Source organism: Thalassophryne amazonica, chromosome 3, assembly GCF_902500255.1.
Source record: "Thalassophryne amazonica chromosome 3, fThaAma1.1, whole genome shotgun sequence".
Lineage (NCBI taxonomy): Eukaryota > Metazoa > Chordata > Actinopteri > Batrachoidiformes > Batrachoididae > Thalassophryne > Thalassophryne amazonica.
The window spans coordinates 142,169,032-142,182,520 of record NC_047105.1 but is presented as its reverse complement, the minus strand read 5'-3'; the positions used below and the strand labels follow the sequence as shown (position 1 = coordinate 142,182,520).

The 13,489-nt window shown below is 40.7% G+C and overlaps 1 protein-coding gene across 1 annotated transcript in view; it reads left to right on the top strand.

Annotated features, from left to right (window-relative positions):
* LOC117507670 (AH receptor-interacting protein-like) overlaps positions 1 to 13,489 on the top strand; it is an 80,480-nt gene that overhangs the window by 55,736 nt on the left and 11,255 nt on the right. Inside the window, exons 3-5 of the mRNA XM_034167488.1 lie at positions 3,914 to 4,102; positions 8,329 to 8,505; positions 8,668 to 8,809. Of these exons, the coding sequence (XP_034023379.1) occupies positions 3,914 to 4,102; positions 8,329 to 8,505; positions 8,668 to 8,809 (508 nt within the window). The remainder of the gene's footprint in view (positions 1 to 3,913; positions 4,103 to 8,328; positions 8,506 to 8,667; positions 8,810 to 13,489) is intronic.

The following is a 13,489-nucleotide window of genomic DNA, read 5'->3' as shown; positions in this document are numbered from 1 at the left end:
TTGAATCATATTTATCTAATAGATTACAATTTGTTCATGTAAATGGGGAATCTTTTTCACAGACTAAGGTTAATTATGGAGTTCCACAAGGTTCTGTGCTAGGACCAATTTTATTCACTTTATACATGTTTCCCTTAGGCAGTATTATTAGACGGCATTGCTTAAATTTTCATTGTTACGCAGATGATACCCAGCTTTATCTATCCATGAAGCCAGAGGACACACACCAATTAGCTAAACTGCAGGATTGTCTTACAGACATAAAGACATAGATGATCTCTAATTTCCTGCTTTTAAACTCAGATAAAACTGAAGTTATTGTACTTGGCCCCACAAATCTTAGAAACATGGTGTCTAACCAGATCCTTACTCTGGATGGCATTACCCTGACCTCTAGTAATACTGTGAGAAATCTTGGAGTCATTTTTGATCAGGATATGTCATTCAATGCGCATATTAAACAAATATGTAGGACTGCTTTTTTGCATTTGCGCAATATCTCTAAAATTAGAAAGGTCTTATCTCAGAGTGATGCTGAAAAACTAATTCATGCATTTATTTCCTCTAGGCTGGACTATTGTAATTCATTATTATCAGATTGTCCTTAAAGTTCCCTGAAAAGCCTTCAGTTAATTCAAAATGCTGCAGCTAGAGTGCTAACAGGGACTAGAAGGAGAGAGCATATCTCACCCATATTGGCCTCTCTTCATTGGCTCCCTGTTAATTCTAGAATAGAATTTAAAATTCTTCTTCTTACTTGTAAGGTTTTGAATAATCAGGTCCCATCTTATCTTAGGAACCTCATAGTACCATATCACCCCAATAGAGCGCTTCGCTCTCAGACTGCAGGCTTACTTGTAGTTCCTAGGGTTTGTAAGAGTAGAATGGGAGGCAGAGCCTTCAGCTTTCAGGCTCCTCTCCTGTGGAACCAGCTCCCAATTCAGATCAGGGAGACAGACACCCTCTCTACTTTTAAGATTAGGCTTAAAACTTTCCTTTTTGCTAAAGCTTATAGTTAGGGCTGGATCAGGTGACCCTGAAGCATCCCTTAGTTATGCTGCTATAGACTTAGACTGCTGGGGGGGTTCCCATGATGCACTGAGTGTTTCTTTATCTTTTTGCTCTGTATGCACCACTCTGCATTTAATCATTAGTGATTGATCTCTGCTCCCCTCCACAGCATGTCTTTTTCCTGGTTCTCTCCCTCAGCCCCAACCAGTCCCAGCAGAAGACTGCCCCTCCCTGAGCCTGGTTCTGCTGGAGGTTTCTTCCTGTTAAAAGGGAGTTTTTCCTTCCCACTGTTGCCAAGTGCTTGCTCACAGGGGGTCGTTTTGACCATTGGGGTTTTTCCGTAATTATTGTATGGCCTTGCCTTACAATATAAGGCGCCTTGATTTGGCGCTATATAAATAAAATTGATTTGATTTGACCAATACCCATCCCTACATGTGCGTGCATGCACATAAAACAAATCCACTGCGCCGTCTGGAGGCTGTTCGCAGAAAGTTGGAATGAAAAGCTGGACTAATTTCTGACGTGATTTTATTTGCTGCACTGAGGATTACACAGTCTTTTGGTTTTTTTTTTTTTTGGTAGTACACGTGCGCACAAGTGCCGACCTGGTTGCGTGTGCGCGCGTGTGGGGGACAACGACTCTACCAAGCCAATGATTTGAGCTAACTGACGCTGCTAATTCTTGTAAAACACACACACACAAAATCCACTCCACTGTAAGCCATCTGGATGCATGAAGAACTGTTCAGATGAAAAGCTGACATGATTTTTTGGCTGGACTGAGTAACTACACAGTCTTTTTTTTTATTTTTTTTTATAAATGGAAGTCTGAAGTCAGTGCAGAGCATCACTGGACTACACATCAAAATTTGGACTTTGGCAGCAGTGGAACACCAAAATGTAAGTCCCTTTTCTGTTGTTTATAAATTAATAAAATATTAATGCGAGGATCTATTTTAACCATTATATAAAACAAATAATGAATGTTTTTACATTCTTTCTGTGGAACAAATATTTAATTTGGTAAATTGTTCTCATTCAACTTGCAAAAAACAATTCTGACGATGTAGTCCGTGTCGCCATGCACTGACTTTGTGTACATACTGCTGTCTACTTTCCTCACTCCAGCGAAAAATCGCGTCAGAAATTTTCCAGCTTTTCATCTTAACTTCATCCTCTTCATCCTAACAGCTCTTCATGCCTCTAGAGATTTTACAGCACAATGGATTTGTTTTTTTTGTTGTTTTTTTTGTTTTTCAAAGAATTAGCACCATCAATTAATTCCTTCAAATTGTCATCCGTCAGCAAAACAAACTCCACCATGTTTAGCTAAATGCCGCCCCCACTAGTGGGCGGTGGTCACAGCATGCAGTGGTCCGAAGCATATTTCAGTTTGAATTTATTTTCATTTATATAGCGCCAAATCACAACAGAGTTGCCCCAAGGTGCTTCACACACAACCTTACTAACCCCCAGAGCAGCAGTGGTAAGGAAAAACTCCCTCTGAGGAAGAAACCTCAAACAGACCAGACTCAAAGGGGTAACCCTCTGCTTGGGCCATGCTACGGACATAAATTACAGAACAATTCACAAAACGAATATACAGGAAATGCAGTTAGTGCACAGGACAGGAGGGTCTCCAGCACAAAAACCACACCCATCTCTGGATGGGTGTGGTTTTTGTGTGCTTGGGTGAACATATGGAACCAAATTTGCACTGTAAATGGAACCATATCTACACGCTAAATGCAACGCAACACAATGAACAATCCATGTCACGTGACATATGTGACACCAATTAAATGACAAGGATCCACCCCGCCACTGTATAATGTCCCATATTTGTGCATATTACATCAGATTATTAACTTTTGTAGTTCATGATGTGTCCAGGTGGAGGTGGGATTACACCAAGGATCAGCTCTGAGTCCTTTCTTGTTTGCAGTGGTGATGGACAGGTTGACGGATGAGATCAGACAGGAGTCCCCATGGACTGTGATGTTTGCAGATGACATTGTGATCTGTAGTGAGAGTAGAGAGCAAATTGAGTCTAGTCTGGAGAGGTGGAGATATGCTTTGGAGAGAAGGGAAATGAAAGTCACTAGAAACAAGACTGAGTACATGTGTGTGAATGGGAGGGATCCCTGTGGAATAGTGCAGTTACAAGGAGTACAAGTGGTGAAAGTAGATGAGTTTAAATATTTGGAGTCAACTGTTCAAAGTAATGAAGAGTGTGGTAAAGAGGTGAAGAAGAGAGTGCAGGCAGGGTGGAGTGGGTGGAGAAAGGTGGCAGGAGTGATTTGTGACTGAAGAATATCAGCAGGAGTGAAGCGGAAAGTTTACAAGACAGTAGTGAGACCAGCTATGTTGTACGGTTTAGAGATGGTGGCACTAACAAAAAGACAGGAGGCATAGCTGGAGGTTGCAGAGCTGAAGATGTTGAGATTCTCTTTGGGAGTGACAAGAATGGACAAGATTAGGAATGAACACAGAGGGACAGCTCAGGTGGGACGGTTTGGAGACAAAGTCAGAGAGGCGAGATTGAGATGGTTTGGACATGTGCAGAGGAGGGACCCAGGGTATATAGGGAGAAGGATGCTGAGGATGGAGCCACCAGGCAGGAGGAGTAGAGGGAGGCCAAAGAGGAGGTTTATGGATGTGCTGAGGGAGGACATGCAGGTGGTTGGTGTGACAGAGGAAGATACAGAGGACAGGGTGAGATGGAAATGATTGATCTGTTGTGGCGACCCCTAACGGGAACAGACGAAAGAAAAGAAGTAGTTCATGATGTGTCACACTGTCATTTTTTGAAATTTTTGAAATGTCTACTCCACTCCAATGTCTAATCCACTCCTAGGACCTTTTGGATTTGCTAACTGTTTTTCTTTTCACCTTTCAGCACACAGTATTGTACCCGCTTGTGTCCCAGTCACTAAGGAACATCAGCGCTGGTAAAGACCCCCTGGAAGGCCAGAAGCACTGCTGTGGCCTTGCCCAGATCCATTCCCACCACTCTCTGGGGCACAAGGACCTGGATGAGCTTCAGTCCAATCCACAGCCTCTCGTCTTCACAATCAAATTGCTCGAGGTTACACTTTTATTCTAATAATTATTCATTGGTTGTTGCATTTCGAAAAAGTACTTCTAAAATTTAGCGTCAAATGTGTCGTACGGGATGCTCTGAAAAATGATACAGTTTATCCCAAAATAGTTCTATAATCTGTCATTTCAGTTAAGGTTGTTGCAGCATATGCTGTAGAATATCTAAATGACTGATTCTGTGCTTGATAAATTATCTTATTACCATGTGTGGAGGAAAACTGAGGTTGTATGTCGTACTGGATATAAGAATGCGTTGTATGGGACAAACGACTTAACATGTAGGTTTCAAGGCTACAAATACCTCAATCCTAGCAGGTTTTCAAGCAGCGGACATTTTTAATACAATTGTCTTGAACCTAGAATAGATAATAGTTTGTTTTTGGTAAGAAGACAGATAATTATAACTTGAATTCTTAGACAAAATGTGAACATGAGAACAAACAAACAAGTTTTTAAAAATCTATGAAAAACTCAACTTTCATTGTCTACCAGTATTATGGTATGTCAAAGCTACACATAAGCCCCTTTCACACCGGGGCTGCTATGTACGTACATGTAAGCAGCAAGGCCGAAAACCAACATTGAATTGACCTTCGATCCCTCAGGCGGCACTGCATTAAAAACATCACTGTGTAAAGGATCTTACCACGTGGGCTCAGGAACACTTCAGCTCTTCAACTTCAGCTCTTCAACACTTCAGCTGTGTTAACTAACAATGGTTTTCCTTGTCAATTAACAGTTTGTCACTACATCTACAAGTGCTGGTTTTCCTTGTCAATTAACACAGTTTGTTGCTACATCTACAAGTGCAAGTTAAAACTCTACCATGCAAAGCGAAAGCCATACATCAGAACATTCAGAAATGCTGTCGCCTTCTCTGGGCCTGAGCTCATTTGAAATGGACAGACGCAAAGTGGAAAAGTGTGCTGTGGTCTGATGAGTCCACATTTCACCTTGTTTTTGGAAATTATGGATGTTGTGTCCTCTAGACAAAAGAGGAAAAAGACCATCCAGATTGTTACCAGCGCAAAGTTCAAAAGCCAGCATCTGTGATGGTATGGGGGTGTGATAGTGCCCATGGCATGGGCAACTTACACATCTGTGATGGCACCATTAATGCTGAAAGGTACATCCATGTTTTTGAGCAACACATGCTTCATCCTGTTATTCATAATAATCATCACATTGGATGTGGGCTAATGAACAACACTAACTGGGAAATGACTGACTTACACCTGTATGATGGTCACATTTAGAAGGTTCTATACACTCTAACAAAGAATGGACTTCTCAACATAAAAAACAAAGGTAACAGTTTGCTTGGATTTCAATTATAACAACAGATTTCAATTATAATGGACAAAATTCGCTGGTCCACCTGAATCCATTATATGCAAGCTTTACTGTACAACCCCAATTCCAGTGAAGTTGGGATGTTGTGTAAAATGTAAATATCAATCAATCAATCAATTTTTTTATATAGCGCCAAATCACAACAAACAGTTGCCCCAAGGCGCTTTATATTGTAAGGCAAGGCCATACAATAATTATGTAAAACCCCAACGGTCAAAACGACCCCCTGTGAGCAAGCACTTGGCTACAGTGGGAAAGAAAAACTCCCTTTTAACAGGAAGAAACCTATAAACAGAATACAATAATTTGCAAATCCTCATCAACCTATATTTAATTGAATACACTACAAAGACAAGATATTTAATGTTCAAACTGATAAACTTATTCTTAATTGCCATCTTAATTTTCCCTGCTAAAATCCTAAACAGCATATGTCTGTGAGCACTGGTGGGCACAGCTAACCAAAAAGTTAGCTTCAATAACTGTAATCAGCTAACTGAAATGTTATCTTCTTTAACGCTAAACCGATAAACTGCCTAAAAACTTATCAGAAGCTACAGCTAACCGATAAACGCTAACTTTCAATTTTGCCTCCCATACGCTGTCAGCTACTAACAAGCCGATTTTGAGTTTAAACACCACCTGAGCTTCTAATAGAATCAAAGGCGATCACAAACCCAAACAGCCAATGAGCCAGCGCTTCTGTCTTTGTGCTCTCTGCCCCCTGCTGTAGGGAAGCGTCATTTATCTTGACAGGATACAGTGGTCCAGCGATGAGGCAGAGGTCTTGAAATGGAAAGCAGGCTTGAATTATGCTTTTACTTTAAAAATAAAATTATTCTGGATAGAATAACTACATTAATGTAAACTCTTAAAATGTACAAAGTGATATATAACACATATCTGTTAATTTTAAAATAACACACATTCTGAAGATTTGAACATTAACACACAGATACCAAAGGGATTATGGGTAAACTAAGCCCCCGCTCATACTGATTGGTTGATTCATTCATTTTATGTAAAAACCAACACAAGTGAATCAATGTAACGTGTTGGTGTTTACAAATAAATGTGCTTTTGTAAAAACCTGGATGTACCTTTCAGCATTGATGGTGCCATCACAGATGTGTAAGTTGCCCATGCCATGGGTACTAACACACCCCCATACCATCACAGATGCTGACTTTTGTACTTAGTGCTGGTAACAATCTGTATGGTCTTTTTCCTCTTTTGTCCGGAGGATACGATGTCCATGATTTCCAAAAATGATTTGAAATGTGGACTCATCAGACCACAGCACACTTTTCCACTTTGCGTCTGTCCATTTCAACTGAGCTCGGTCCCAGAGAACGCGGCGGCGTTTCTGGATGTTGTTGATGTATGGCTTTCGGTTTTCATGGTAGAGTTTTAACTTGCACTTGTAGATGTAGCGACGAACTGTGTTAACTGACAATGGTTTTCTGAAGTGTTCCTGAGCCCAAACACATTAGTTCACAAAGTGGTGATCCTCGCCCCATTTTTCCTTGTGAACGGCTGAGCCTTTTGGTGATGTTCCTTTTATACCCAATCATGACACACACCTGTTTCCAATTAACCTATTTATCCGTGGAATGTTCCAAACAGGTGTTCTTTGAGCATTCATCAACTTTCTCAGTCTTTTGTTGCCACTGTCCCAGCTTTTTTGAAATGTGTTGCAGACATCCATTTCAAAATGAGCAAACATTTGCAAAAAAAAAACAAAAATATCAGTTTGAACATTAAATATCTTGTCTTTGTAGTGTATTCAATTGAATATAGGTTGAAGAGGATTTGCAAATCATTGTATTGTTTTTGATTCACAATTTACACAATGTCCCAACTTCGTTGGAACTGGGGTTGTATTAGGTCACTAAATGATTTAAGTTATTCTAACTTCTTTATTTTACCTCTGCTCTGCAGAGAAATGTCCATGCAAATTATTACCTTATTTTGTGAAGTTCTTTGCCAGTGATGTGAATTTTCCTGAAATTCGTGGAGTCTTGTTTTTTTTTTTTTTTCCTCAGTCCATGATGGTGATTTTCTGGGGGGGGTTTTTTCCCCTTGTTTTCCATAGTGGTCCAGGTTGGATTTCAGGCATGTTTTTGTTGGAACGATGTCTGGTTTGTAAAATCGATGGAAAACATCTCCAATGATGAGACGCCATATTATATAGGAAGGCTTGCATCGTCACATCTTAATCTCAAACATCCAAGACTGAAATATAAATGTTTGAAAAAAATTAATCAAGGAAATACAGTACCCGCTTTCCATGAATTGGCGAGTGTCTGAGGTGAACTTCATTTCGTACCTCTGTTGTTGTCACACCAAGACTGGTCTGATCAGAGCAGAGTTCTCTGCTTTTCTCTGTCTGGACATGTTGGTAGAAACTGCGATTTGGTAGAGTAGAATCGCAGTTATTACATTTCTGATCAATGCTTACCTTTTTTCAAGTATAGTTGATCTCTGTTGTTTCAGTCTCTACTGGTTGAAACTGTGATCCAAATGTTGTGAAAGTAATACTTAAAGTAAAGGCAAAAACGCAAGAAATCATTATCATCATTATCATTCCACCACAAGCATTATGTACAGTTCCATTCAGAAGAAAAAAAAATCCTCAATTTTATTTTGACACTTATCAGTTACTGGTAGAGATTATGATCGCAGTATCTACTGGTAGAATCGCAGTTTCTACCAGATGGGAGTTTCTACATTGACTTTTGAGATGTTCTCAATAAATTGTTTAATCCTTATGTACCTCAGCAAAACATGTTCAGTTTATTGAAAAGCAACTACATTTCTGCTGTGAGAAACTGAAATTCAGTTTCTTCTTTTTATCAGGTGTTGCCTCCAGGAACATTTCAACTAGATGTTTGGGCAATGACAGACGAACAGAAACTTCAAGTGGTGCCACAAATCCATGAGGAGGGCAACATGCTCTTTAAAAAGGGCCTTATTAATCAGGCTGCAGAGAAGTACTACAATGGCATTGCATGCCTCAAAAATTTACAGATGAAGGTACATCTTTTTGTCATTAAATACGGTTGTCTGTAACACTCTTGGGTGTTATTAATTGTTTTTCTTTAATATGAGAATCTTGCAGTAATATCTGTTTTCATATTTGCTATGTGTGTTAAATCACTTTAAGTCCTCTTTGTTGTATGTGTCTCCTCCTGTCAGGAACATCCTGGGGATGAAACATGGGTAAAGCTGGATCTTATGATTACACCACTCCTCCTCAACTACTGCCAGTGCAAGCTACTCCAAGGCCAGTACTATGAGGTCATCGAACATTGTTCAGCTCTGATCTTCAAATATGATGGTAAGGCTATTTTTAACCTTGCTTACAAAAATAAACAGAGATCCAGTTTTCCCGTTGGTATTACACATTTTCATTTACTTCAGTTATTGGAACAACAAGGCCAATTTATTTGTTTTTGTTATAAATTTGGGTTTGAGATGAAAAGGTTAATATGAGAAGACCGTTTTATTTAGTGGTATTGCAGATGTCATGATAACATTGGGTTCAAAAGAGTCAGATATTATGGACCCCGAAGATGATCGAGCCATTCCACACCTTTTATTCTGACATAAAATCCACCTGGGTACTTTGATGTAGGGTCTGCCAGGCTGCCTGTATCTAGTGGGACTGCACAGTGGTGCAGACGAGTTGCTCTCTGCAGCATGGTCGTTCGACCTGGCACAACTTAAGCAGACTCTTCTTAGGCCTTAAAGATACGTGGGACTCTAGTAGACAATTGGAGGGTGAACTGGGTGAGAAGGTATGAAGGCATCAGGTCTGTGCCACTAGCCGAGCTGGGTGTTTGACTTCCCGCTTTCCTGTTGTCGCCTCTAGAAGGCCTTGGAATGGGAAAGTTAATGTCTTTGTTTTTTGTTTTTTTGTTGAAATAAAAGGGTCTTCATCAGTAAAACACACACAAAAATGCATTTCCTTGTCATTGGCTAGAAAGAAAAAAAAAACTTTTAAAAGACTGAAAATATTTTTAAAGATTAAAATAAAAAATGTCAAATTTAAAAACTTGCAAAAACGTTTTAAAATGGAATCTTAATACGGAGGTCTTAAGTACTGTAATTTCTGGACTATAGCATGCACCTGAATATAAGCCACACCCACCAATTTTTAAAAGAAAAAAGAAATTGTACATAAAATAGATTGGATACATACGCGCTGACTCACAGATCTGGCAACTTACTTCCGACGGACTGTTTGCTCTAGTCACACTCTTCTACGTTTATAGGTTGTATTCATTTATTTTATTTCTGTTTAACACTTTAGGTTTTTAAGTGCATCTACTGTGACTCTTATTTAACTACAACCCCATTTCCAATGAAGTTGGGACATTGTGTAAAAAAAAAAACCCCAGAATACAATGATTTCCAAATCCTCTTCAACCTATATTCAATTGAATACACCACAAAGACAAGCCATGTAATGTTCAAACTGATAAACTTTGTTTTTGTGCAAATATTTGCTCATTTCGAAAAGGATGCCTGCAACATGTTACCCAAAAGCTGGGACAGTGGTATGTTTATCACTGTATTACATCACCTTTCCTTCTAACAACCACTCAGTAAGTGTTTGGGAACTGAGGACGCTCATGATTGGGTATAAAAGGAGCATCCCCAAAAGTCTCAGCTGTTCACAAGCAAAGATGAGATGAGGATCACCCCTTTGTGAACAACTGCATGAAAAAATAGTCCAACAGTTTAAAAACAATGTTTCTCAGTGTTTCGTTGCAAGGAATTTAGGGATTCCATCATCTGCAGTCCATAATATAATCAGAAAATTCAGAGAATCTGGAGAACTTTCTACACATAAGCAGCAAACCATTGTCTGTTATCACAGTTCGTCGCTACATCTACAAGTGCAAGTTAAAACTCTACCATGCAACGCGAAAGCCATACATCAGCAACAACCACAAATGCCACCGCCTTCTCTGGGCCCGAGCTCATTTGAAATGGACAGACGCAAAGTGGAAAAATGTGCAGTGGTCTGATGAGTCCACATTTCAAATTGTTTTTGGAAATCATGGACATCTAGTCCTTTGGACAAAAGAGAAAAAAGACCATCCAGATTTTTACCAGCGCAAAGTTCAAAAGCCAGCATCTGTAATGGTATGGGGGTGTGTTAGTGCCCATGGCATGGGTAACTTACACATCTGTTATGGCACCATCAATGCTGAAAGGTACATCCAGGTTTTGGAGCAACACATGCTGCCATCCAAGCAATGTCTTTTTCAGGGACATCCCTGCTTATTTCAGCAAGACAATGCCAAGCCACATTCTGCACGTGTTACAACAGCGTGGCTTCATAGTAAAAGAGTGCGGGTACTAAATGGTACTAAATGGACTGCATTTATATAGCGCTTTTCCATCTGTATCAGACGCTCAAAGCGCTTTACAATTATGCCTCACATTCACCCTGATGTCAGGGTGAATTCTGCCATACAAGGCGCTCACTACACACCAGGAGCAATAGGGGATTAAAGGCCTTATCCAAGGGCCCTTAGTGATTTTCCAGTCAGGCGGGGATTTGAACCCATGATCTTCTGGACTCAAGCCCAGCACCTTAACCACTAGACCATCACCTAGACTAGACTAGACTGGCCTGCTTGCAGTCCAGACCTGTCACCCATTGAAAATGTGTGACGCATTATGAAGCACAAAATACGACAACGGAGACCCCGGACTGTTGAACAACTGAAGTCATACATCAAGCAAGAATGGGAAAGAATTCCACCTACAAAGCTTCAACAATTAGTGTCCTCCTTTCCAAACGCTTATTGAGTGTTGTTAGAAGGAAGGGTGATGTAACACCGTGGTAAACATACCACTGTCCCAGCTTTTTTTGAAACGTGTTGCAGGTATCCATTTCAAAAACAATAAAGTTGTCTGAGTTGAACCTGTAGAAAGAGAACAACTCAATTAACCCAGAGAATGTTTGCTGTGAGAACAACAATTACCCATTTTAGCCGTTCGTGGTGTATCTCATAAGGAGATCTAACAAACAGGATGTTGTTCTCTTTTCACTGTTTGGTTGCCGATCAGCCTGAAAAGTGTCACCACTTCGAGCTCTGAGAGGTGGATGACCTTGCTTAAGGCTTCTGTCCAGGCTTGTGGGCTTGCAGACAGGTGTGGTGCATATAGAATGTTCACAAATTACTTCACAGTCAGTATGGCTGCTTTAGGTCTGCTGGTGAAACAGATGTCAGGTCAAGCCGCGATTCAGTTGTGAACATTCTCATTCATAAATCACATTCACACCGCCGCACTTCAGCTGTTATCACGTCTTAACTCCGCTGTTATCACGTTTCTGCTCCAACCGTTTTTTTAATATTTCCCGTGGACAATATTATTAAGGGAACGATTTATCCCAGAATTTTACCGCCCGCCCACCTACCCGCACTGTACAGTTTTTGCGCGCTGTTACCGGACCCGCAAGTGGTCTCAGTTGTCTCTTGCTTGTTATTGTTCCCAATTGTAAACCACTGTTGGCTCAACATGGAGCTGACAGCCCACATCAGGTGTCTGACACAGCGGGAATGGAGAGCGAGCGCACGGCTCCGTGACAGATGGTCTCTGACCGCTGTGCCACCTGATTTTTTACAGCCTGACTTTTACCTCACACCTTACGTCTTGCAGCATTTTAGTCAAGAGACAAACCTAAAAGACATTACGTGGGTTTTTTTTTTTCCCACAGTGACTCCCAGCCACACGCCACTCGTGCACGTAAGAAAAACAGTTCTCACCCGTGGTCAATTCTCTGCCACTGAAATTCGAATGCCTTCACCGTGATGAGTGCCGACCCGTCGATCAAGGAGGGGTCTGCCACCGGAAAGGGTCTTTAATGTTGTGGCCACGGTCTTCCAACAGGGTCCTCCCTCACGGGCCGGCGATCCTCAGGTCTATTGGCATCTAGCTCCGAAGGACCATGAAATGTCAGAGTTGAACCTGTAGAAAGAGAACAACTCAATTAACACAGAGAAACACTGAGTTTCTTTCCCGATCAGGAGAGAGCAAACGGACATGTCCCTCGTCACTAACCATCTCGTCAGCTCTGGAGGGTCCGCCCACTCTGCTCCTGTATTTATTGAAACAAAGTTACATACAGCCATATGGAGCAGACAACATACAAACATAGTGGCGCCTTTCCCACATTGATATAAAAAGTATTATGACTCTCAACCTCCAGTCTTACAAAACAAAACAGCATCAACCCTGAGCTAGTGTGCAGGTCACATCACTCTCTGCCCAAGGCCGCTTTGTTAGTTAAAATGTACATCTGCGCTTAGTGGAAAAACAAGGCTACTGCTCTCACACTTTCCATGTGAGCAAAAGTTCATCTTCCCGTGTGAGCAGTTTAATGATTACTTGAGCAGTTCAGTGATTAATTTAGAAAGTAATATTAAGTGAGGTCACACTTATATATGTGTGTGTGTGTGTGTGTATATATACGAGGTCTGTCCATAAAGTATAGGTCCTTTTAATTTTTTTTTAAAAAACTATATGGATTTCATTCATATGTTTTAACGTCAGACATGCTTGAACCCTTGTGCGCATGCGTGAGTTTTTCCACTGTGGGAAGTCCTTAAAGCGACAGTGTCACCTCAAAAATCTCTCATCAGCCGTTAAAATTTTCACTGAAAACCAGCTTAATTTTTCGAACCATGTCCACTTCGATGTGTCTCACAGGTTTAGAAAAAATTTTGATCAAACAAAGCGCCAGTCTCTCAGCAACTTCTCAGACAAAGTGTGTGTGTGTGTGTGTGTGTATATGTGTGTGTATATGTGTGTGTGTGTGTGTATATGTGTGCGACAGGCGTGGAAAAACTCACGCATGCGCACGAGGGTTCAAGCATGTCTGACGTAAAAACATATGAATGAAATCCATATAGTTTTTGAAAAAAATTAAAAGGACCTATACCTTATGGACAGCCTCGTGTGTGTGTGTGTGTGTGTGTGTGTGTGTGTGTGTGTGTGT